At 53.0% G+C, this 25881-nt stretch overlaps 1 protein-coding gene across 12 annotated transcripts in view; it reads right to left on the reverse strand.

The window, feature by feature from the left end:
- Positions 1–25881, reverse strand: part of CASZ1 (castor zinc finger 1) — a 276669-nt gene that overhangs the window by 97841 nt on the left and 152947 nt on the right. For 8 of the 12 annotated variants that reach the window (XM_064678557.1, XM_064678561.1, XM_064678552.1 and 5 more), the window contains one exon: positions 6936–7021. Coding sequence is in view for 2 of the 12 variants with exons in the window: in XM_064678561.1 (XP_064534631.1) it covers positions 6936–6939 (4 nt within the window). In the remaining 10 variants the exon portion in view is untranslated. The remainder of the gene's footprint in view (positions 1–6935; positions 7022–25881) is intronic. The other 4 variants (XM_064678565.1, XM_064678558.1, XM_064678564.1 and 1 more) reach the window with 1 other exon arrangement.

The raw sequence follows: 25881 nt of genomic DNA on the forward strand, positions 1-25881 counted from the left end.
CTGTTCCCCCTGCTGCAGACCTGTAAGGCACCTTTTTGCCAGCTTTCCCCTCCCCTGCCACAGCCCCTGTCTCTTGGCATCATGTCTTTGGCCCAGGGCCTCGCTGCTCACCCCTGGCCACGTGGGCTTTGCTCCCTGGTCTCCTGGGCTTTCCCACTCTGACTGAACAATTCCCAGCTGAAGCAAGTGCTGCAGCGACATTTCACTCTGCAACCAAGCATGTGCTGACAGCGAGTGGCATCCCCAGGAGCTCCTGCCTGGCCCCCGGGGCTGTGCAGGGCCAGACTCTGCTGACGAGGTGCACAAGTCACTGCACAACTTGTGGGGCCTCTTCCCACCCTGGCTCTGCCCCAAGCTGTCTGCAGCCAGTCACCCATCCCACTGCGGCCATCCCCACCTCCTGTCCTGCACAGCCCCACGGAGCAGCTTGGCCCCTTATCCCAGGAGACAAAATCAAAAAATCCCCCCTCCTTTGGTCCAGGGATTTCACCTCTGCTGGTGTAACAGGGAGCTCAAATTGGGCACTTTGTTATCTTACCACAGCTGTGGAATAGGGACAAACTCAAACATGACTCCTGTCCTCCATCAAGTGTGCAACAGTACATTCTCACAAGCACAGGCTGTACACAGGCACATTATATGGAACAGTATGGATCTGGGAAGGGAGCAGGTAGGGGCACAGAGCTGCTCTTGTGCCTGAGGCAGTTATAGGTGACCCTACCTAACACCTGAGACTGCAATACAGACAGAACTGGTGTGACTTTTGGGGTTGTCCCAGGCAGGGCCAAGAGTTGGGTTTGATGATCCTTGTGGGTCCCTTCCAACTCAGGATATTCTATGATTCTATGACATTATGAACTGCAAGAGCCCAAAGGGACGAGAACCGGACAAAGCAGTAGCTCAGGCACAAATTCATCACAGCCAAAGACTTCCATCACAAGTTCATCACAGCCAGACACTTCCCCCTGTCCTCCAGCTTCCTTGGGATGGTTCCTACCGCTGGAACTTCTGTTGGATTCACGTGGCCACCCAGCACAGGCAGATCTGTGGAAAGACGGCAGAGACACCCCCGCAGCCTCACCTGCCCCGGGAGCAAACCCCGGGCTCTGCTTTCCCCGTATCGCCACGAAAAAAAAGCTCTGTGCAAACAATAGATCAATAGAGCCCCCGCCTCTTCGGAAGGAAAACAAACACCCGGATCACCGCAAATTAGAGAATGTTTCGCTTCACTTCATCCAAACAGGCTGACAATTTTTTTGGGTTGTTGCCACGGCGACAGAATAACACAGCGTTCAGCCTGTTGCAGAACAATCAATTAAGTTAATGCCTCGGAGTGCCTGTTTACCCTTCCATTTAGGAGGTGCTGCTCTCGCTCACTTGCTTTCTCTCTCTTGCTTGTTTCAAATTTCTCATCCTTTGCTTCCTGCTCCTATTTCTTCTCTATTTAACCTAAAATAAAGTCCATCCCTTCAACTACCTTCTGGCTTCTAAGGAGACTCCCACTTTTTGCCATGATCACCTGGAATAGTTTTTCCCTCTCTCTGACTCCTGTCCTTTCTTCCTGGAAAAACAAAGAGACTGGGGATTTACCTTTACCTTGCACGGTACAACCCTGTCCCCTCCTTCTGGTGTGCTCAGGAACTTGCAAAGTTTCTAAACGTCCCCTGGGCAGAACGAGCACCTTCAGAAGAGGCAAAGTAACTCTATTTTAACAAGATGAGGTAACTTTTGAGCTGAAGACCTATGAAGTGATCAGCAACCCTGCCATTGTTGCTGGTTTTCACACTGTGAGCCACGACCATAAATGAAGAACCATCTTGTGCTAAAAACTGTTTGAAAAGGAGAACTATAAAAGGGCCTCACAAGGGTCTGCGTCTCATCCTGTGGTCCATGTCAAATGAAACTCCTAAATATGTGCTTAAATGACTTTGGCTTCAGTGAAACTCATCCCAGTGCTCAAAGCATTGTGCTGAACTGAGCCTGGGCACCACGGCCAGCAGATTATGGCAGATCCATCATCCCAGTCCTCTAAAATAAAGGATGCCAAAGCATCTCTTGGCTCTGCCCTGGCCACCAGCAGTTTGCCAGGCCTTTCACAGGCTGACATGCTCTTGCCACTGATCATGTGGGTTTATTTCCTGCCTAGCTGGCAGCGTGAGCAGTGACACTTGGCTGTGTAGCTTCACTGCCTGTCTGCAGCCACATTCCCATCCTTGCCCTGCGAGCAGGGATAACAGCCCTGGGTCTCCCCCAGCCCTCCTGCAGACTCTGCTGCACCGAAAGCACAGCTCTGACATCCTGGGGGGAAATGAGGTACCCAGGAGTGAAAGGATTTATCCAAGGCCAAGCCAGAGATATAATTCAGGGCTTCTATCTCCACATCTCTCTGCACCCTGGTGCTGGTCTTCTCATCAGCACAAAATTCCTATGCTTTTCTCTGAAACCTCAGGAAAGGTGTCTGCTTCCCTCACATCCCCATACACAGGAATTAAAGGACAAGGCAGAGGAAAGCATGATGTGAAAAGAGGGAGATTCCATGATGCTGTCTTCTCATCCTGCCACCAGCAACAAGTGCCTAAATGTAAGGCACACATTAATTTAGCATTGAACAAATGGAACAAAACTGCAGGCAAGCAGACAGAGAAGGGGGGTGCTCAGACACAAGGAAATATTACAGTAAGAGGGTCAAATACAACATCTCCCCACTTCCCATGCTGGATCCTTTTCCAAGGATTCCATTCTCCCAAGCTAACACCGGAACCCTGCTCACGGGGAGCACCGAGGCTGCGCAGGGGCTGCAGGACCCCCGTGCTGGCAGGTCCCACCAGTGCTCCCTCTCCCCCTCTCTGAGAAGAAGTTGTCAGCAGAACCTGTTGGAGCAGGGGCTCGTTGACTGCTCCCTGTCCATTACAGCCCGGATTATAAGCATATTGCACAGTGCTCTCTGCACGGTGCTGGGGAAATCCAATACGCTGAAAGGTTAATGCAATCAATTAGGGTGACAAGGAAGTAGAGTAAAGCCTTCTGAGTAGATGAAAGGGAGAGAGAGATGGAGACAGGGAAAAGCAAAGAGAAGCGGGGGGGAAGGAGCAAAGAGTGGGAGGAGGAGGAGGAAGATGGTATACAAGGCTTGTGCTGCAGACCACAGGGCACTGGTGTGGCATGGACGGGGTTGTTTGATCCGCAGAGACGAGGCAGACCATGGATCCCCAAGGCAGCAGGTAGGCCAGGACTCCCTGTTCTTGGTTCCTCCTGCCCTCTCCTGCAGAACCACAGCTGCCCAGGCTGTCCTGTCTCCAGCCTGCTCCCTGATGCTCTTCACTGGGGGACTGGCAACACTCCCTGTGCCTTTCCTGCCCACCTCCCACAAGGGATGGAAGCAACTGCTTGAGTTCAGAGTTGCTGTGCAAGGCAGAGGATCTCAGCAAGCCATGGGGGAGCATAACAGGAGGAGAAAGAGGGAACAGGAAGGACAGAGAGAACTTCCTCTGGCATCTCTGTGTAAACCTCCTAGCTAGGCACTGCTCATCACCACCTGCCACATATGCCTGCACCTATCCCCTGGTGTTTTTTGGTCTGGCTCTGTGGGATCTCAACCCTGCCAGTCTTGGGAGCACCTGTAACAGAGGTGAGGTCCTTCTCTCTTACTCTTTCAGCCTCCTTCCACATGCATCAGCCTGGGCTCTCCTGCAGGGCCAGAGGACAAACCCCAGCCATGCCCCAGCTGCAGCAGGTTCACCTCTGCCTGCAGACAGTTTGATGAGGGTGCTGAGGCTCTCAGCCCACCAGCACAGCACGGAGATCCCAGTGCCGTAACGTGCATCCTGCTGCTCTGTCCAGCATGGCACAGGCCCTCCCTGGGGCATTCAGCTCAGGGGAGAGCCCTCTCCTTCCCCTCCAGCCCCCTGAACCACTGCTGCCTGGCTGAGCTCCTGCTCTCTGACCCCAGGCAGTGCAGTACTTCATTAACCTGGGCTGGGCTGGCAGGTCAGCCAGCACAGCCCCTTCCTACCACAGCTCCTGCCTGTGCACGGCTCGGCCGGGGAGAACGTGACACCGGCTCATTAGGACAAATTATTACTCTATAACCCCTGCCGCAATGTCCCTTAATATGCCTATTTAGCAAGAGACAAGTCCTGGTGGGCTCCTCGGCATTAAAACAACCTCACAAATCACCAGAGGCACAAGCACGGAGATCTCCGCTTCCGGGGGCAGCGGGGAGGGAGCTGTGCCCGGGTGGGTGCTGGAGGGGCACAGAGGCCAGGCTGTTCCCCTGCAGCAAGATGAAGCTCCTGGTGTTGCTGGGGGGATGTTCTGAGGCAGGGAGTTGCCGTCTGGCTGTTGGCTCATCGTGCAGCCAAACACACCCAAGGCTTCAGTACAATGAGGTGATGTTCCCTCCTTGAGAGCTGCTTAGGAAGTATTCTGGGATGCCTGTTCAAACTGGGCCTCCTTCCCTCTGCCTTATCCCTGCCTAACTCTGCCCTCAGGACTACCATCAGTGTCATGTTCCATGTGAGACCTACAAGATACAAAGGTTTCCCTGTGACATTCCCAAGTCAGTGTCTGGCTTCCCAAACCCACCCACAACACTAACCCCACCTGCCAAGTCCTTCAGGTTAACCAGCAAAGTCAGAGAGCAAGTTTGGAAGCTGACACTGCTGGCAGGCTCCGTGTGCTGCCTCCTCATGTGAGGCCGTGCTACATTTCGGGGGATAAGCCCATTGCACATGAGAGCAGTGGGCTCACACCTCGTGGAGAGGGCAGGGCTGTCATCTGTCTGGGGCTGATCCAGAGATTACAGAACCACTGCAGTTTTGGGCACAGTGAGTGAGATATCACAGGGGAAGACAGAAACATGGGCAAATGTCAGAGGATGGCTGCTACCAAACAGCAACAGGGAGCATGAGGAAATCAACCTCCTGACTGGCCTTTGGGAGAGGGAAAAGGGAGAAATAAAACAGTGATTCACGTAACAGAGAGAAGTGGCAGCAGCGCCAGGTGGGAGAGAGTGAGGAAGAAAAGTAATGGAAAGAAAATAAGAAAGTGTGAAAAGTGTGTGATGCCGGGCACAGAGGAGGGGAGGATGAGAGCACGGGGACGGAGAAATGAGGGACCTGGGAGAAAGAGAGAGAGAGGGAGGGCGGGAGGCAAAGGAGGAGAAAAGAGCAAGAATAGCCACGCAGCGAGGAGCACGCGGGCGAGGCAGAGCGCTGTAACCAGGGTTGTGAAGCATGAAAAGGGAAGAATCTGCCTGTTCCTTTCAGCGCTCGGAGCATGGCGCTCGGTGGTGACCTACACTGTGCCCGGCTGTGATCACGTTTTCAGGGCCACTGCCTGCCGATCCCAAACAATGATGGGGAGCCTTTGAAGTCAGAGAAAGAAGCCGCAATGTGAACTGGGGACTTTCTTTTTTTTTTTTTTCCCCTTCTCCTTCCCCCCCCCCCATTTTTTTAAGGGCCGGGGGAAAGAGGGAGGAAAAGGAAGGCCCAAAGTGGTGGGGGGAAGGTTGGGGGAGAGGTTGCAAGGACAAAACAGAGAGTTGCTCTCGGTGGGGTGCCTCGAAACGAGAGAGACAAAAAGAAAACAAACAGTTTATGAGTAGGGCACATGCTGCCTGTGTCTGCCTGCCCCGCGCTGCCGGCCCCCTGTGCTCCCAGGGAGGCTTCTGTTCCCCAGCAATGATGGATGGACGCACAGGGCCATTCAGCCCTGCCATGTTACAGCAGCGGTATTTACATAACACTGGCCTTCCACCGGTCACCTCTGACACTGCCCAGCCCGGCCTGGGGCCCCCTCCCGCCCCAGCCAGCCCGGGCCCCTCGCACGGCGCTGGGACTCAGCCCGTGAGCTCCCTGGAACCGGGCGTCAGGGGTCCCCACTGCCACAGGGATGCTCTGAGTGCAGGCACATCCCAGATCCCAGAGAGTGCTCCCGGCACCTCGGAGGGGATGTCCCACAGGGCAGAGCACTGCCCACCCTCCCCATGGCCACTCCTGCCCTCAGAGCTGCCGAGGTGCCTGGGCAGGGAGAGGAGCAATGGGAGAGGCCAGCAGTGGCAGTGCTGCAGGGGGTACTGAGCAGGGACACAGGGAAGAGGGTGGGAACTCTCCAGGAGACACAGGGAGCTGAGGTACTCCTGGGGCCACAAGGAAGGGCCAGAGAGAGCAGGAACTGCCTTGGCTTGGCAGGGACTTCTCAGTAACCATCATCTGAGGTGGCACAGGGAATCTCTGACCCAGCACATTTAAGAGGCATTTAAGAGACACAATCACCTTTCATTCCCATGGGCTTTAGGCCTCTAACTCTTATCAGACAAAGATTAAGTGACCATCCAGCTCTAGAAGATCACGAAGCTGGAATTTTTTTGCAGTAAGACAGACCGTGACGGTCTAGCTAAAGGGAAAACCCAGAAAAGTCAGGATTCTGCTGGAGACAGAGCTGCTTCCATCCTACCACCACGGTGCTGCAGTCTGAACAGATAAAACTGTGCCAGAGGAGGAGGAGAACAGGCACATCACCATCTGAATTATGTGAACTGAGCTCAGCAAAACTTCACAGTAGATGGAGACTGCATCCTATTCAGTGAAAGGACCTTATCCATCTCCCCCAGCCCACATGGATGAAGATGAAGCAGTACCCTCTCACCAAAACCCTCAGACAGTTTTTTATCTGTAAAGATAGAGGCAGGAGAGCAGATATTGAGGAAAACCCGCAGTGACAAAACCAGGTACCAGAACAATTGGTGTACAAAGACAAAGACAGGATTAGGACACACACAGGCCATGTCTGCAATAGACCTTCTTCTGTTTCCATCTCTGTAACTAACACTGGTCCAACCCCAGAAGTTCTAGTGCAGACACAGCCACAGTGAGCAGGCCATAAGTGTGAGACACGCAGAGGAAAAGAGAACCCAGGAGGGTGTAGTGACATACCCATTGCAGTCTGAAGTCTCTCCTACCTTTCGGAGATTTCAAGGCCTGGTTTCTTGCCTCGTTTTTAGCTCTAAATTCACTTCATTCTGGAAGGGGAAGAGAAAGGATCCAGTTAACACACAGGGAATATTTGAGCAAGAGCCAAGGCACAGACAACTCACAACACCTGGGTGAGAACCCTCCTGCAAGCAGGGCCAGCCTGGGATATTCAGGCTCCACAAGGGAACAAAATGCTTTCCTTGCTCCTGGCTGTACCCCACAGTGCCACACACCCTGCCAGACACACCGTGCTCTGGCACTTCTCTGTGGAAGAGGCTCCCAAGGAGGCTTGGGAATAATTTCCCATAGAGAGAGCTGCTATTACTGGCCTGAATCCTGCTCTCCAGGTATCAGAGACAGACCTCCTGCTGGTCTACACCACGCTCTGCCCACATATCCAAGGCTGCCTTCTGCTCCATGTCAAATTTTTCCCTTCCCAATCTTCCCATTTCCTCTGCTGACCCCTCTTTCACAGAGGTTCACCTGTGTGCTAATCCTGAGGCCTCCCTTGCACACCAGTGGGGCACAAGATGATGGGGTGCAGGGCTGGGTCCCAGTGCACTGAACCCCTTTATCCACCCATTTTTTACCCTGGAGAATCCAGAGAGTGAGGAGGAAAGAGAAAAGGGACAGGGGAAAAAAAAGTCACAGCAAAACACATGAAAAGTAAATTGAATTATTTAAAACCATATGTTCCAAAAATGTGACAGAGCATAAAAGCCGTGCCGTGAGACTTCAGGAGGGGGTTATCCTGCGCAGGAGGAGAGTTCGCGGGAGGGGGAGGATTGATCCACAGCCAGCCAGGGACCTCCCTCTCCCAGAGCCGGGAGGGGCCGGCAGCACGGGGTGGCTCCACGCACAGTGGTGAGGGTGCTCGGGCTGTTCCTGCAGCCTCTGTTTTGCAGCCCTGCCAGAACAGCTCCCACAGCTGCCCGGAGTGGCAGTGCAGTGACAAACTGCCCCGAGGTCACGCACAGCCAGCCCGGGGTTGAATCCAGCTTTCCACACGCTCCCTCTCCGGATGCACCAGCGGGTGCCAGGAGCCAGCCCCTTGTAGGGACCCTCTTTAGCCCCTGGGAGGGCAGCAGTGAGAGGGACTGGGCTCAGGGGCCGCTGTGCTGCCCCTGTGTCCGGGGCGCTGGCGCTCCGTGCGTGTGGCCCGGCTCCTCCCGTCACTCACACTCCAGCACTGCCAAAGATAGATGCCTGGTGTTGGCTGGGACCCAGAGTGGGAAGGAGCTGGTGAGATATCCCAGATGGATGGATGGATGGACACAGAGCACAGGGAGCCCCTCGGGTGAGGAAGATGCATAACCAGCCCGGCTCCTTCCTTTCCCACTCAAATCCTGGTGCTAACAAGGCTGAGGGCACGGCTGGAGTAACAGCTCCCCCACTTGAGGTGCTTCTCCCACCCTGGCACCCTCGGTCCTTCTGACTCTCTCATCCCTTCTCCCACCTTTTTCTTCCCTTTGTTCTCCCTTTCCTCCTTGCTCTTTCCACTGCTTTCTCTGCCACTCTGTCACGCTCTTTTTTCTCTCCCTCCCTTTTGTTCTCTCCCCCTTTCCCGAGCTCTCTGCCTGTAACTCTCTCTGCCTTCCTGCCTTCACTCCCTCGCCCCTGCTCACGGTCAGTTCTTGGGTTTGAGTTTTTAATTGTTTTTTTTTTTTCCTTACTCCTCTTCTTTCGGCCGCAGCTTATCAATGATGCAAGAGGAATAACGCCAATTTACTTAGAATGTGTAATCCCCAAATCAGATTGGGGGATTGTATGAGGCAATATGACCTTGCATATGTCTCCATTAAAGCCAGCCAGGCCTCCTCTTGTATTCTGTGTTCCCAGTACATATTTAGACAGATAACGCTAATTGTACTTGACATGTCCTCTTAAGGATGGACTCTTCCCTCCCCCAGCTCTGCTTCCCTGCCTGACAATGTGCCAGAGCCCAGCCCGCTCGCTGGCAGCGTGGCACGGCACGGCACCTGCGGGGCTGCCCGGCCGGGTGGGCGCCTGGCACGGCCCCCATGTCCAGCCCTGTTCTGGGAACGCCGGACGGACACCCCGGCACTGCCCGGCTCTGCACCGGGAGGGGGCCGGAGAGGGCAAGGAGCAGGGGGAGCGCTGCTGGGACATAGTTAATCTGAGATTACACACTGTTACTGTGTCAATCGTGGATTCTCCAGGAAAAAAGCCGTCAGACAAAGAGAGGAGACTTGCTCGCCATGACCAGCTTTGAAGGCTCCCTCCTTTCCAACCAAGGGCTTCCACCCCGCACCTCTCAGCTCCCACATATGCTTTGGATAAATATTTATATCTGGCTACTGGACACCAACTCTAGCTTCTAGAGATCATCACTGGAAAATGATAAAATCCTAGAACTGCTTGGGTTGGAAGGAACCTTTAAATGTCACGTAGTCCAACCCCCTGCCATGGGCAGGACACCTTCCACTATCCCAGGTTGCTCCAAGTCCCATCCAATCTGGCCTTGGACACTTCCAGGAATGGGGCAGCCACAGCTTCTCTGGGCAACATGTGCCAGGGCCTCCCCACCTTCACTGTAACCATTTTCTTCCTTAAATCTAGGTTAAACTGTCCCTCTTTTAGTTTAAAACCATCACCACAATCACTACAGGCCCCACTAAAAAGTTTGTCCCTGTCTTTCTTATAAGCCCCCCCCCCAGAAGCACTGAAAGGCTGCCTCTTCCCCGTGCCTGCTGTACACTGCTGCTCCAGAGCAGGCAAGCAGGACGCAGGAGGAGGAGGGGAGCTTATTCCAAGGAAACCAATGGATCCAAACTCTTCGCCAAAGTGGACTCAGATTTTTTTTTTCCCCTTGACACAACATCCTAATTCGACTTTTTCAGTATCTTTCCTTCAACAACCTTTTTTCCTTCCTCCCCTTCCTACCCGGCAACTGCGCATTTATTAATTCATGAGGCACTAATTAGTTCTTTGTTTAATTTTGTGTTAAACAGACTGACCGGAATGATAACGACTTGCAGCGTTGCATTACGGTCCCCAACCGCCCCTGTTTTCTGACAACAAGGGAGCGCAGTGAGACTGGCGTGATGAACCCCAATTCCCACTCCAGTTGCACTTCATTAAGTCAAAATGTGACAAGAAGCTTAGAGAGCAACTTTCAGATCGGATCGCACATAACAATTGGGCAGGAAACTTTCCGAGGGGGAAGCGGGAGCGGCACTGGCGGCGGAGGCTGGCACCGCGCAATTCCCGCCGGGCTGCCTTAAAGGAGCCGGCTCGGGCTGCCGGCCCAGCAGCACTCGGGGCACGTGCTGCCAGCCAGGGGTGCCAGGGGAGGAAGAGGAGAGGAAGGGCAGCAAGCCAAGCCAAAGGCACTGCAGGGCAGGACAGGAGGCATTGCTGCTTCCCGCTCCTCTCGGTTTCCTTCGCAGCGATGGGTTGTGTTGGCAACCGCAGAGTCCAAGTGGGACAATCCCTCAGTGGGTCACTCCAGAGCTCCGAGGGCATCTTTAGGCACCTTCAGCTCCATGCCTCAGTTTCCCTCCTGTAGCTCTGCAGTGAAACAGCTGGTGACCCTCAGCTGCTCTTCAATTGTCAACAATTACACGATTATCACGGAGCCCCTAAACTGCAAAGGGGGAAGGTGAATACTGGCACTCACGTTGCTAAAACCAGAAGGGAAAGGATGGCTTGGACACCAGGGAGAGGGATGGCTGCTCTCCCAGGGAGGGAGTTGTGCCTTCATTCAACTTTGTACAGTGCCTGGCGCTCCAGTGGCACTACCAAGTTTTGGAACTGTCCTGATCAGCCTGGTATGAGCAATAAACTTGGTAAGCCACAAAGCAAGCACCCAGCACCCTGCACTCAGCCCTGTGGGTGGGAATCCAGCCACCCCAGTGCTGCCTATCCCTGAGCTCTGCTGAGTGCCACAGGGTTTGGGTGTGTGGTCACACATCCAGCCTGGCCCAAGCATCACCTGGCAAAAAATTCCTGAGCATCACTTACTCCTCAGCACTGGCCAACATGGGACTGACAAACAAATGACATGGATCTGTCCCAGCCTTGCTGGTACATGAAAGTGTACATTGTGGCCACCTCCTTGAGCCCCTTTTGGCTCACTGAAGGGCAGTGAAACGTAAACAGCCTACAAGAAAATGTAAAGGGTCCTAAAACACCCCCTGAGAGGATAGGTGTGTGTGAAAAGGAAAAGGAGACTTCCCAAGTGCACAGAACAAGGAAATTTTGCTACAAATCAAATATATCTTCTGCTATTGCATGGACATCAGCTCTGGGAATAAGCCAAGATCACCTAAAAGTGAAATGAGCTGTGAGGTCTCAATGCCTTTTGTAGCAGATATTTTTCCACACTTCTCCTCATCCCCTCTCCCTCTCTCCTCAAGACAGGAAAACTCACCCTCACCTTGCTCCCAAAGCTCAGCTAAGGTCCAGAACACTGGTGAAGGCATGAGGGCCTCTCTGAGGGTTCATCAGGACTGGGCAGGGACACTGGAGCCCTGTGTCCTGGGCAGGGCAGGGCAGAGGAGGGGGCCCTGTGGCCGCAGCCCCCGAGCCTCGCGGGATGCCCGCACAGCAGCAGCCGGTCCGTGCACTGTCAGTGTTTGCACCTGAGTGAGCTCCAACCACACGAGTCTTTGGGAAAGGGGCCAGGCTGCAGCAAGGTATCACAGCATGGTGTTTGCCAGTACACTCACAGCTGAACAACACACAGATCTGAGAGCAGACGTGTTTGTGCTGGCTTCCATCTTTCATGAATCTGGAATGCAGCAGGGACCTCTGTGACTGACAAAAAGGCTGTTCCTCCATGACAGAAATCCCAGGAAGACAGCACATCCCTCTGATTTCAGTTCTACGTGAGCTCTGGATCCCATAAAGAGGCAAACGTAGGTATTAACACTCAGTTGGAGGGTTGGACTGGTTGTCCAGTAAGGGCAGAAGCACCCATTTAACACCTGAAGGAGGGACAATTGAGGAGAACAAGAAACACACCCTGCTGCCACCAGCCTAACAAGCCTTCTTGGTTTGCAGAAGGGCTGGAATATCCTGGCTGGTGTATAGCTCCAGCTGTGCAGTCCCACCATCTCCTGCCAATCTTGGGCTGCCCAGGGAAAAAGGCATGGGCTGAAGGAGAGGAAAGGGAACCCTTTCTTGGCTGCCATTGCAAGGCAATACCAGCAGTGCAACACAAACCAACTCCATCCACACTTGTAGGGCTACACAGCTGCCAGTGGTCCCTGCAAAGTTTTGTGCTGAGAATTAACAAGCATCCCAAATAGGTCATGGTCTGCCCCTTCTTCCTAAAACAACACGCTGAAATGTCCTAGACTCCATCCCCAATCCTCTTTAACCAGGAAAACTCTCCTCCCAGGATTACGGGCCCACTGCCCCCCTTCTCTTCCCCTCCATCTGGCTGGGAGCAGCCTGGGACCGAGCGTTCTTCCCAGCCCTGGGAGAACCCTGCAGTTTCTCTCTCATAAAAAAGAAAAATGGGAGCTATAAAAAAGGCAAAGAAAAGAAAAGCAAAGCAAAGGGAAAGCACTGCAAAGGAGGAAAAGAGCAAAGCCCCCCTTCCCTTCCACCCTGTCCCCATTACCTGCCTTCAGCTCCGGGTAGAGCTGCCTGCTCCTCTGCCTGAGCACTCCCCTCGGCACAGCGCTCCCTGGGGACATCCTGCCCTGCCTCTCACCCTGGCCCCTCTGCTCAAACCTGTTGAGCAGAGCCTGGCTCAATAAAGGTGATGCAAAAAGGAGGAGGAAAACCAGCACTGGGCAGAAGGAAAGGGACAGGAGCCATCGTGGAGGTAACCCTGCAGCTCAGAGTACTGGAGCAAGGGACAGAGAGACAGGGACAGCACCCACTGCCTGTCCCAGCTTCCCAGCACTGATGGCACTTGGGACCAGGAAAGGCCTCGGCCCCCCACCTCACAGCACAGCTACAGCCCAGCCCAGCCCAGCAGGAGTGGAGCACCAAGGGGGGATCCCGAGGATTTCACCTCCCGCCACGGCTTCTGTAAAGCGCAGCAGTCCCCAAACTTGGCATTCGGCAGCCCTGGGCTGGCTCCTGCTAATTTGCTGTCAGGCTGCCTAAGCAAACCAATTAAAACTAATCATTAATTATAAAAAAGAGAGAAAGAAAAAGACCCTGCACGAACGGAGAACTGGAAAGGGCATGGGGAAAAGAAGGGCAGGAGGTGGCAGAGTGACAGAAGAGAAGTTGAGAAAGGCAGGGAGGGGAAAGGGGGGGAAGAAAAGGGTTTTAAAACCCCAGGTGCAGAGCCTGGGATGAAGGCAGCAGAAGGGCAAGTGGTCTCCCAGGGCAGGGTGGGGAGAGGTGAGGGAAGCAAGGAGGACCCGAGGAAAAGGGAAAAGGCGACTGCCAAGGATGGTGAGGCACATGCCGAGCCCGGGTCCTGCCGCGGTGGGAGCCGGCACCGACACAGCCGTGAGGCTGCTTCCATGCTCCCTCTATCCCAGCCCCAGCCAGGGGGGCATGAGCTGCTTTGGCAGAGCAGTGGGCACCTGCCAGCCTGCGGAGACAGGGCAGAGGAGGGTGCAGGGGGCAGAGCCAGGCGCGAGCACCAGGGCTGGGGAGCGCTGTCCCCCCGCTCCAGCGCTCCCGGCGCTCCCGGAGCACATGCCTTAGAGATGGGGATGAAAAATGGGGCATTTATGAAAAGCCCCTGATTATGCGGCCCTGGCGGGGCCCCGGCTCTGCCGCCGCGGCTCCCGCTGGCTCCCCACGAGCTGCGGGGGCAGAGAACCCCGGCAGCTGTCGGCGCGGCCCCCGCCGCCCCCGCGCCGCGTTTTGTTCGCCGGACCCGCACACACGCACACGCTCCCCAACGCCCCTTTTGAAGAGCCTCAGGCCCACGTCGGGCTGGCGGATGGCGGAGAGGTGGGGGCAGTGCCATGGAAACGGGCCCTTTCCTGGGGAAACGCGTTGCCGGCCCCCCCTCCTCGTCCCGGGTGCCCCCTTTGAGGAGCTGTCAGGACCCTGAGTGAGTGTCACACGACCCAAGGACCAGGCGTGACCAAGCCTATTTTCTGCCTCAAATTTGATTGATTAAAAAACTTTTTAGGAAAACCATGTTAAAAGAAAAAAAAAAAAAAAAAAGAAAAAAAAAGAAAAAAAAAGAGGAAAGAAAAAAATTAAACAGAAAGGGACAAGGGGGTGGGGGAAAAGGGAAAGGCCTCTGTGCTGGGTTTCCCTGGCAATAGCACCAGGGGACAAGTGTCAGAGGCAGATAAACAGCATAACCAGGCCGAAAATAAAGGTCAAAGGAAGCATGAAACTTAACACAACAGTGATTAAGATAATGATGAAGCAGGGGACCCCAGAAAAAAAAATAAGTGTGACACTCAGAAACACACATATACGCTCCAAGTGATGGCCCAAGAGACCTGGTATGTGGGAAGAGGTAACAGGGCTTGTTAGGCCTTGGGGTACCTGGAAAAGAGTGGAAATGAAGGAAAAATCCAAGGGGAGGATTTGGGGAGAGGGGTCTGTGATTTCCCCTTGGGCTGGTTGCTGTAGGTCAAGTCTGCCCAACGCCACCAAGCCCCAGAGCCAAAGAGGACCCTCCCATAACACAGACCCCCTGTCCCAGCCAAGCCGTGCTTGAATTTGCCACTGAATTCCTCAAAAGAGTTTCCCTGACGCTGGGAGGAGAGTCCTGGTGGGTGTGGATCAGGGAGGCCCTGCTGACACCAGCAGGGCTGTGCTGCCTGACACTGGCCCAGGCCTGGCTCTGTGCCCTCCAGCAACTGGGATAAAAAGCCTCCGAGAAGCCAAGAGGGAGGGACGCTGGTCAGACCTCCCTGCCCACCTCCTCCCCCTTGCCAAGGCTAACTGTGCAGAGAAAAGCCCAGAAAGGCTGAAGGACTCACAAAGCCAGTCCAAGAATGCCATACCCTTCGGCATTTGCCTGCTCCATCTCCAAACCTCCAGGATGACCTCACACGTTTGGAGCCCAGCTCATGACTTCCAGTTGCCTGGGACTGGCTGTGTTACCACTGCCAAGAGGCAGCAAAGAAACTGGAAATTGTTCACCAGCTTCTTCCTCTGCGAGTCTCGGAATTAAAACTTGTGCAACAGAAAGTGTGGAAGCACAAAAGGCTTTCCAGCTTTTCTGCACCACCTTCCCGCTGGGAATAACTCTGATCCCCTGCAAAATATCTCTGTTCTGCCTTTTCTGGCACGTCAGAGTCCTGGTGCAAGGTCATCTTTAGGGATTCAGTGGGACAGGGATGATGCCTGGGCTTCCTTGTCCCTTGCACTTGGCCTTGGGCAGGAACCACCACACCTCACTCATTGCCTTATGTCTGCACAACTCAAACTCTGACAGAACTCTGAGCAGAAAAGAATTGTTCTCCCTCCTGCCAAATATCTTTGGGAAAAGTAATTTTTTAGCTGAAAATTTCCTTCCACGCAGTGTTTATCGTGAAGGAAAGCAAAGAAATGTTTTCACAAAAAGGTTGGAAAAGTGCTACATGTGAGTTTATCCACACACACTTGGTCAGAAAGCTGTTTTCCATCAAACATATTCCAATGCAAAATTTTCAGCATCATATTCATGTGTCTCCCCCCTCCCCCATCATTGATATTCATGGTCTTTTGTAAAGAATGATTCAATTAAACCACCAATGCTCCTCGCTAGAGGAGTCTGAACAGTGAGAGGAACTCCCCAAAAGTAGTGCTGGGCCAGGCTTTGTCCACCAAACATCCACCAAAGATGTGCAGGTTAGAGGGGCTAGGACACCACCATCTCACACCCCCAGAAAAAACTGCTGTTGAGGAAAGAATAAAATCACTGCTCTGATCCCTGACATTACTGGCTGAAAAATGTGCTTTGAAAAATAATAATGGAAAACAAGCTCTTTTTTAATTTCATTTTTGAGCCATTACGGTTCATGTTTTCAATCTTTTTTCTTTCCTCCTTGGTAATCAGAAGAGCGAGAAATGTGATTAAAAACTAAAAAAACAAACAAACAGTGAAAGCTGAGATCCTCATGCGTCCAGGAACATGGACTTGAAGGGAAAACACCAAATGCCCTCAGGCACAGGGTAAAAGGAAGGGTTGGCAAATGTTATATTTTGGTTAATGTTGTCATGAAATGCACAGAAAGTCGAAGATACCAAAGGTACTTGGAAAGGTGTTCTTTAAAGGTATTCTGGAAAGGTTTTCCTCCCTGCACATCTGATAACAAAGATTTAACACGCACTCAGACGTGGGCACAGCCCTGAGACGGGGTGAGGAACTAGTGCTGGGGACGTGTGTGAGAAATTGCATTAAAGTTAAAACCCCCTCAGTGACAGGGCTGGTTCCTTTTTACTTTCTGCAAGGAAAACCAACCCCATCTCCCCAGTCTGACAGTGGAACCTCGAGATTCTCTGCCCAGATGTCGGATTATTGTTGAGCAGCACCACAACCACTTTTATCAAGATCTTTTTTTGCATTTCCCAATGAAAATAATACTCTGCATCTGCAAAAGCTTGGTGAGCAAAGATCTGCTTCACTTTCTAACATGCTTAAACTGATTTCTCACGTTCAGAAAGGAAACACAGCAACTCTGGCAACAAAACTAAAGGAAAAAAGGAACACACCAGACCAAGGGCAACCTGGAGTGGAGGCGCAGACACTTTTCCAGCAGCACACATTCCCTCCCTCCCCTGGCAGCCTCAGCCCAGCAAAGGAACAACTTTCCCTGGCTGCTGCTCTCTGATGCAGCACTGTTGTGGCCCCACTGGCACAGAGAATCCCACAGTGCCCAGCGGGCTGCAGGTACCCAGGCAGTGGGCTGGCAGGGAACATGCTCTGACACGTGTGTCCCTGCACATGCAGGACCCAGTACCCACACACACCTCACAGACGTGTGCCGAGCACACAAAACTCCCTCGCCGTGGCCGAGGAACTGTCAGGAGAACACAAGCAAAAGCTGCTTCTTGACAGCGAGTCATTTATATTTTAGCTTCGTTCCATTATCCTAACGAATCCTTCATCAGCAGATGCAATATTAACAGCAGAAAATCAGCTCATTACATCCGGGGGGATTTCATCAAGTTGACAATCATATATGCAGCTACCCGAGCCTGGAGAGGACAGGGCTCTCGTTATTTAGTTATCCTGGTTTCATCTTAGAGGCTTTTTCTTTCTTTCTTCCTTTTTTTTGGTTTTTTTTTTTGAGGGGATGGTGTCCCAAACAACCCCCAGACCCCTGAGCTTTCAGGATGCTGGTCCACAGACAGACCCACTCAGCTGGGAAATGCTCCAGCCCATCTACAGGAGCAGCAGCTGTTAAGAGGAGAAAAAAACCCTCTCACAATCTGCACCCTCTGCTGCTCTGAGGACATTCTCTGTGGAGTTCTGACTCCAGGAGAGGGTTTCCATCCTATGCAGCTCCTGCCTTGTGTCCAGGAGCATATGGAGTGGCTGCTCTGGTTGTTCTGCTCCAGGCAGGACTCCCCACTTCATGCTCTGAAGGGTCTTGCTCTGCAGTGTCCCCAGAGGGATAAGACACATTTAAATAGCCTGGGATTTCATGAACTTCCCAGGCAAGGAGCAGAAGAGTCAGTCCAGGTGAGTTGAAGGTAAGAAGAACAGAGTAACAGGGAGAGTTGAAGGCTGAGTTCAGGAGATTTTGGGGCTCTTTTCCTCTCCTGCCTTGTCTAGGGAGCATTAAACAGCACAGCTGAGGCAGCCAGAGCAGGCTGACAGGGCACCTTTAGATGCTGCACTAGAACACTCCTGGAATAATCCAAATATCATCCTGTGAAGCATCGAGGTGAAAACTTTGAGTATTTGCTCTACTTCCCCCACATACTCTTGCTTTAAAATTATGGAAATCTGCACAGACATTTTGGGTTCCTTCTGTTTTTCACAGTCATCCTGGGACTGCAGGCTGAGAAGCCCTGCAGCATGAATACTGCTTGAAAATTACCTTCCTGCTCTGCCTCCCCTAAGGGTCTTCCTCAAAAACAGCAGCCCAAGAAATCCTTGGTATCCCCAGTCTGAAGAGCCACTGCCTGCAGCCTCAGGATTCCTCACTGCCTACTAAGGAGCTTTTCTGCCCACCCTGAGATTCCCTGGAGGAACAGGGATCTCCTGCTGTTCTCACTCACACGTGGTGGGTGCCTTTGCCACCATGGCATTCCCAAGCCTGGTGATTTCAGCTGGAGAGCAGCTAACTGGCTTCCAGGACTTCTTCTCCATCAAGGGATGAAGCTGGAGAGACCAGTCTGGAGCTGGACATGGACCACTCCTGGCAGACACCAGCTTCTGGACAAGCCTCTCTGCTGCTCAGCCTCAACCACCCAACACAGCTGAAGGAAGAAGTTGAGCTCATCTCCTCCAGCTCAGAGGGGGCTGGGATGGGCAATGCACATTTTCCCAGCAGGACTGGATTTCTGCACAGCAAGGAATATGTTCCTGGGATGTCAACTCCAATCTCTACTGCGCTCTGACAGATTTAAGCTCCAGTTTGTCCGACAACATCCCAAAGTGTAAGAAACTGGGGGCAGACTCTCTAATCAGGCTGTAGGACAAAGGCCCAGTCTGACCCTGTCACTTCCACTTACTCTTGCTGTCCGTCTTGCTCCCCCCACCCTCTCGGCAGCCTCCCTGCCCACCCTGGGCTGCCCTCCCTTCCCTAACACAGCTGGGCTAATCCTGCTCCTCCCGCGTCCAGCGCAAATCCTCCCCAGAGTAAACCAATCCTGGGAATTTTTATTAGATTATCAGCCTGCCAGCTCAGTGCTGGCTGGACTAATCCTAATCAGGACTGATTTCTATTAGCCAGCTTCAGGGAGGAGCTGTGCTGTCCCAGCACCCCAGGCCCACACTGGGGGAGCCCGAGGCCTTTTAGCTCATTCTATACAAATTTTCCTTTTAGAAAGGAACAAATTTAGCCCAGGATCACCAGCAAAGTTTGCATGTGGGCTGTGTGGGCAGCCACGGGGCAAACTGTCCCCACCTCGTCACTGAGCTGCAAGAGAAGCTGAAGGGGTCCAGGCTCCACAGCCCCTCCGGCCCCAGCTCCGGGCCAGTGTGGCCAGTTAGTGCCACGTGGAAAGATGCTTTGTGGCAGGGGACATGAGCCTGCTGGGGAGCAGGCTGAGATGATGGGCTCATTTCAGACAGGAGGACAAGCAGCCGCAGCTTGAGTGCCCAGGACAGAGTTCGCAGTGCTGGCTGAGTCAGCGAGGTCTCCATGCCCCATTACCCATGCCCAAAGCAATCTACTCTCACTTCCCTCCCCATTCTACTAAAGCAAACTGTCGCTCAGGTATTTCTCCCCTAACCCCATTCCTGGCCCTGGAAGCGACCTGACTGAAAATGTTTGCTCTTTACTGAGGCTGGTGAAAGTTTTGCTGCCGACTTAACAGGATTTGAGTCGAGCCACGAGGGCAGCTTGAGCACGAGTTCACGAGCAGGGTGTTGAGAAGAGCAAGGCTTTGTCCCTGCCTCTGTCCCCTTGTCCCACTCACCCGCTCCGTGCCGAAAGCACAGCTATTCCCAGCAGCCCCCAGGGGACTCCACCGCACTTCTGAGCGCAGCCAGCGGCGCTGCAGCCGCTCCGCAGAGACAGACATCGCACAGGGAGCGCTCGGCAGAGCCTCTCCTCCCAAAAGTGACCGCGGAGCTTTGAAACCTCCCAGAGAAGAGGGGTCATTTAAACCCAATTGCTGTTAAGCCTCTTCTAAACTTGTCTACTCATCCTCTCACAATCACACCATCTTTATGCTGCCTCCCAAAGGAGGAGGAATCGCCTCTGGGACTGAGCTGCACCTCCCGGGCACCGCGGTTCTCTCTGACATGGTGCTCAAGCGAAGAGGTTGCCCTCCCATACAGCAACTGGAGGGACAGTGATGCACCAGACAGGGCTTCAAGCAAGTCAAAAGATGCCCCAGGCTGAGACCAAGGCTAAATATGCCTAGTCTAGACTAAATACCCCGAAATCAGAGCCGAGAGCCAAAGCCCTGCCTGGAGCTCCGGGCGCTGCCCCTCTCAGCTTTGTCGGGGGGAAGCACCACACAACCCCAACAAGGGAAGCATCTTCTAAAGGAGCAGCTCCACAGCCTCCAGACACTGGTGCTGCATCAACTCAGGACCTTGTTTTGTGCCTGGGGACATCAGTAAATCACGAGTAACTGTCCAGAACGTGAGGCTGTAAGTCAGCACAGCTCAAGCCTTGCTCTCCTTTCCGGCCAGGCTTACAGCACCAGTCCTACTCTGGTAGGTGGCAAGGTTTCCTAAGAGAGTTAACCAGATCCGGCTGGAATCAGAGGCTGCAGCAGGCTTCCTGATGTCAGAGAGAGAAATGGGGGACTTGGCCCAAACCCTCCAGAAGCCACATCAAAAAGAGATGTGGGCGAGAGCCAAGAACAGATGATCCAACTGTGAAAGGGCTTTGTGTGTGTATGTGTTTGTGTGTGTGCGTGCGTGCATGCGAGGAGAGAGGAAAAATCAAAAGAAAGAGAGAAAGGAAAGAGGAGGAGTAAGAACGAACAGAAAGATGGAAAGAAAAGGTGTGGAGGCACGAGATCAGGAAGGGACCAGAGCTGTCACAGTGTGTGTGGCCTGCGTGCAGGCACGCGATGAACAACAAAACATGGCAACGATATATAATCGATGTCATGTGTTAATGATAAACACGGATCAGGAGAAACACTGGCTCTGCCTCGAGCACTCCCAGCCCGGATCTCAGAGTGCTGCAGAACTGGTTTCAGGAAGGCAGCACAGCTCCTTCAGCTTTGGTGGAGGCATGGCAATGGGCATCCTTTGGAAAACCCTGCACACTCCTTGCTCTGCTGCAAACCTGGATGCTGCTCTGCTCCTGTGCATGGAGTGCTGCCACAGAGGCAAGGAGAAGGCAGCAGATTTCCATGGGGGAGTTGGTGGAAGAGCTGTGGCTGGAGACCAGGAGGCTTGACTCCCAGTTCTGCGATTTAACCACCAAATCAAGGTTTAGCCTATTTAGAAGCAAAGCAGCACAAGCATTACACAGTGCTGGCAGGATGGGGTCACGATCCCAGGCTCCTCACTCAGAACTAAACCCATCAACAGCAGACTGAGGGAAGAATCCTGTGACTGGGCTTTGCCCTCACTGCAGGAGGTCCCCATGATATGGGGGTCTGCAATAGTTAAATCAGATTATGTATCTCTGCTGTAGGAGAGCAGCAGCTCACCCAAAACAGCTCCTCAACCTCTCCTTTCCCACCTTGCTGCCTGGGCCTCCCCCTTACATAACCTGGCAGGCAAACTCCAGGTAAAGGAGATGAGACCCAGGGACCAGCCAAACCCAAACCTCTTGTTGAGATACATAGTCTGAGGGACAGAGAAAGAATACCAGGACCTTTCTATCCAGAGCCTTGTACCATAGCCCAGCTGTTGGCCAAAAATGCTTGTGTACCATGGGTGGAGGTGAAAGGGAAGATGAGACATGCAGCAAACTGGGGACAAGAGAGAAAAGGGACTACGTGAGAGATATGACCAGGTGAACAGTGGGGACACCAAAAGATGACATGGGATAAACCCAACTTGCTTCTGTCCTTTACAAGGGCTCTGGTCTCAAGCAAGGACATTAATACACACCTGGCCTCACCATCCACACTGGCTGTGGTCAGGTAGGAATGTGTCCAGCTCCACGTCCCCTGGAAGCTGGGCCATGCCCAAATGCAATCAGGGAAAGTTTAGACTTTCCTCCCCCCACTGCCTGTTTTTTTTTTCCTTTTTTTTTTTTTTTTTCCAATTTATCAGCAGATTGTGTGGAGCCGAGTGGCGCTCGCCTCACCCTGCTAAATAAAGCTTTGGTATTTCTGATAAAGCCATCAAATTCCTTATCACGCTGACACAAAGAGCATTTAAAGAGACACACACACTCTCCAGCACCCTCCACTTCCCAGTCCCAGGCGCCTCAGGGTAACCTTTCCGAGCTAAAATGACAGGGGGGGAGCAGGGGGAGGTAGCTGTTGGATCTCTGTGTTTCCCAAGCCCCAAGCTCATGTTGTGAGGGGACCCAGCTTGTTTAACCTTTAAAGAGGGAGGCTGGGTTCTGTCAGGCTGTCCTGAATACTGGGACAGATTCGATAGCTCTGTGTAAATAATGCAGGCTGAGATGTGGCATCAATAGAAATGCCCTGCAACAACAAGAATATTGACAGCCGGAAAATCCTATGAGGAGGACGGCAAACCCAAGTGTCCGTAGGTGCTTTTAAACCAGGAGAAGGGGAAGAGAACCAGAGATCTTGGGCTGTCACGAAGACACAACTGGGGCTGCCACTGCCTCTTGGATGTGCTTTTCCTCACGGTGGCAGGGTGTGAAAAGATATGGCTGTGCCACAGCGTGGACTTTGGCACTGCCTTTTCCCTGCTCCACCAGCCTGGAACCTGCCCCGTCCCCTGGGCGATGTGAGCCGCCGGGAACTCCTGCTTCCCTCCCCGCAAACACAGCCCGCAGACATTCTCCCTCCTCTCCGCCACAGCACAGGCTGTTGTTTAACCTTCAAATTTATTATTTTTAATTATTTTGATTTATAAAAGCGTGCGGCAGTTAAAACCACATTAAATAAACTCAGCGTTACGGCGCTTAACAAACACACATAACTTTGGACTTCTGAGGACTCCATAAAATAATCATCCGCCTGGAAGTCGCTGCAGCCGCCCGCCCGCGCCTGCCCCGGCGCGCTCCCCACCACCACACACCCACAGCCACACGCCCCTAATCCAGAGGGATATTTCAGGCTCTGACCTTCCCTTCCCCAGAGGTGTTTCATCCCATCTTACACGCTGCTGAGATTTCAACAGGAGAGCTCACGGTGTTCTGATACCATGAGAAAAATCGAACGGCATTAGGTCCCTCCTGCCTTGGCAGGTCTCAAATCCAGCTCTGAGCACCAGCCCCTCTCCTTGCTAAGCAAACAAACAAGCCTGGAGGAGGTGAAGAAGAAACAAGGAAAGAGAGGAAGGAGAAAAAGAATGAATAAAAAAGTGAGAACACCAGTCTGGTAAACTCCACCCAGGATCCCATTGGGAAAGGCTGTTTTAGGACCTAATCCAGCGTTAATGAGATCTCTGCTTCCAATGCCTCTGCACAAACCCTCTGCCACCAGCTGAATGCTGGGGGTGTGGGCTCTGCCTCACAGCCCCTCTCCCCACCTGCCGACAGATCCCAGAGATGTGGAGAGCACACAGCATCCTCCTCCCATCCGTCCCTCGCTTCCAGAGGCAATAAAACACGCCAATGCTTTCAAATCCCAATCACCTGCTGTTTCCCAGCATGGCAGGGCCATCCCAAGCAACTCAGTGGGTGGGCCTGAGACACACGCAGAAAGTTGAGGGAAGAGACTCCCCTGTTTCATTGGCATCTGCAGTGAAACATCAGTGATTTACACAGGAAGTAGGTGAAGAGCAATTATAATTGATTGGGAATCATTTCCTGATGGTGTCTGGGTATGACGGATGGTGCCGGCCGACTGCTGAAGGACAGCAGGCGCTGCAAGAGACAATCTGGAGTTCCCGTCCGCTGGGCTGAGTGTGCCACAAACCACCAAACCCTCCTCTGCTCAGAGACACGGCTCTCCCCAGACCAACCCGGCCCTCGAGCTGAGCCTCTGGTCCCTTGTGGCCACGGTTTGACACCGAACCTTGCTGTGCTCTGGTACAGCACGATGCTGGAGTTACCTGCCACCCATGAGAACTGCAAGGGAAAAATTCCCGTGCGCACTGCAAGTGCTAACGCACATCCTACACTTCCCCTCTTTTCTCTAGAACCTAATACATATATAGAACAGTGACATTTCACATCTCTGCAGCAACTCACGCCCAAGCCCATGTTACCTCACGGATGATATTCCTGAATGCCTATCGCTCCTCATAAGGAAGAGCAGAACAAAACTCATAAACAAATCCTTTTGTTAAAAAGTCACAAGCAAGTATCCCAAATGCCTGCTTCAAGCGGAATTTTACACTCCAACAGAAGCTCCATGAACCTCTCCAGGAAACTCTCCAGCAGACATGAAAGGCGTTTGGAGGCTGCAGTGATGGTAGAGATTTATAAATGGGGAAACTTAGTCACTGGAGATTAACATGATTGACTGAGATAGCCCCGTCCTTGGCAGAACTGAGGAGGAGCTCATTCCCGCACACCTCCTGCTCCAACCACCGACTCGTCCTGCCTTGCACTTGGCAACGAGAACAGCGACACTCTGCCACAGTTTGGGCTCAGGAAATGAATTTTTAGGCTTGACAGGTGTTGGGGGGTTTGATGTTTTAGCTGGGGTTTTTTCCCCCATGAAGTATGTGCTTTTGTAGTGAGCTACTGGAGAGGATGGAGAGAGCTGGATGTGGGGCAGAGGGGGAGGACACTGTGCCGACCTCCTTGCCCTTAGTTTGGATTTTGTTCCCCTGGGAAGAGTCCCACGTGCGCTGCGAGTGCTGGGAGCTGAGACAAGGGACCCAGACATGCTAAATATAAAGGCTGCAGGACTGAAGAGGGTTTGTGGGTTGTTGTTCATGGGGAGGGGTGGAGGTAAAGGAGGGGGCTGGGTCACAAACTGCCTGCAGTCACAGTAGCCTGTCAATAAATTTTGCATTCACTTTACTTTCCGACAGGGATTCATTCCCTAATATGGGGCTGGCAGCTTTCTGGGTTATTTCGAGTGTGTGTGATAAAGTTCCCTGGATACTGATGGCTTCCCAGGATCAGGATTCTGAAAAAAACCCAGCAACATGCCTTGATGTGTGGGGTGAAGAGAGGAACCATGGCTAATTACAGGCTTTTCTGCGAAACGAGGCGGTACAGGGGGGTGAAACTCAGTCCCTTCGTCTAGGACAGAGCTCTCTGGAGCCAGGAGCCGAATCCTTCTGCTAAAGAGAGTGCCCTGAAGATTTTATCATGTGCCAAAGCCTTTCCTGTGGAGACTCCAAGCACGGAGGGGAGGTAACCTCACACCCTCCTTTCTGGCCGCTCCATTGCGCCTGACCCCTCGTGCATCAGGTGAACGCTGAGGATGAGACAGCCCCTGCCCTGAGGCGGCCGGGCTAAAATATCACAGGCAGGCAAAGGGAAATCAAGGCTGAGGGAGATGATTTCATCTCCTGATGACTTGTTTAAGGTTAGATGGGTCATGGCAGAGCCAAGAGGAGAAGCTGGGTCCCCAAACCAGCACTCACATGCTCTGGGTTGCACTGTCTTCCCCACCTTCTGGCAGTCATTTCAGAGGCCCTGAGAGACCTGCTCCTTGCACTCTGATAAGGCAAATTATCTCCCATCTATTCCCAGATGATTTCCTTAAACCTACCCCCCAACAGCCCCCACACTCCATTACTGACAGCTCTGGAGTACTTGTCTAACCAGAGCCTCTGCTTTGCTCTTACTCTCTCAGCTTCATGACTGAGCTGTGTTTGGTATATGGGGGAATTCTCCCAACAAAATGTGGCCTCAGAGAGATCTGTTCATGCCAGGCTGTGCCAAGGTGAGCTCCATGCTCTGCCCAGAGGTGGGCTTTCTGAACCAAATCCCTGTTTTCTAAAGCTCAGGAGTGAAAGTCCTCAAAGCTGGCCCCAGCAGATGTCTTTAGGGGTCCTTCTGACTCGGATTAGCTTTTAAGAAGAATGAAGTGAAGTGTGCCACAGATAATATGCCATGATTGCAAACGTGTCCGGCCCTCTCACCTCCTCCCTGACCCAACCCCAGGCAGCATTCCTGTGGGGAGTTAGAGTTGTGCCACCCAACCTACTGCCCAGGAATGGCAGGGAGCCTTCCGTGGGCTTCTCTCCAAGAGTCCCTCGGGCCAGAGGCCACTTTCTGCTGTGCCTGGAGAGGCTGCCAGCTCCTGTCACCCGCAGCACCGGGCAGGGAATCCCAAGCTTGCCTTCCTCTGCAATGCTCAGCTGAGACTCCTGAGGGCAGCT

Source organism: Pseudopipra pipra, chromosome 22 (assembly GCF_036250125.1).
Source record: "Pseudopipra pipra isolate bDixPip1 chromosome 22, bDixPip1.hap1, whole genome shotgun sequence".
Lineage (NCBI taxonomy): Eukaryota > Metazoa > Chordata > Aves > Passeriformes > Pipridae > Pseudopipra > Pseudopipra pipra.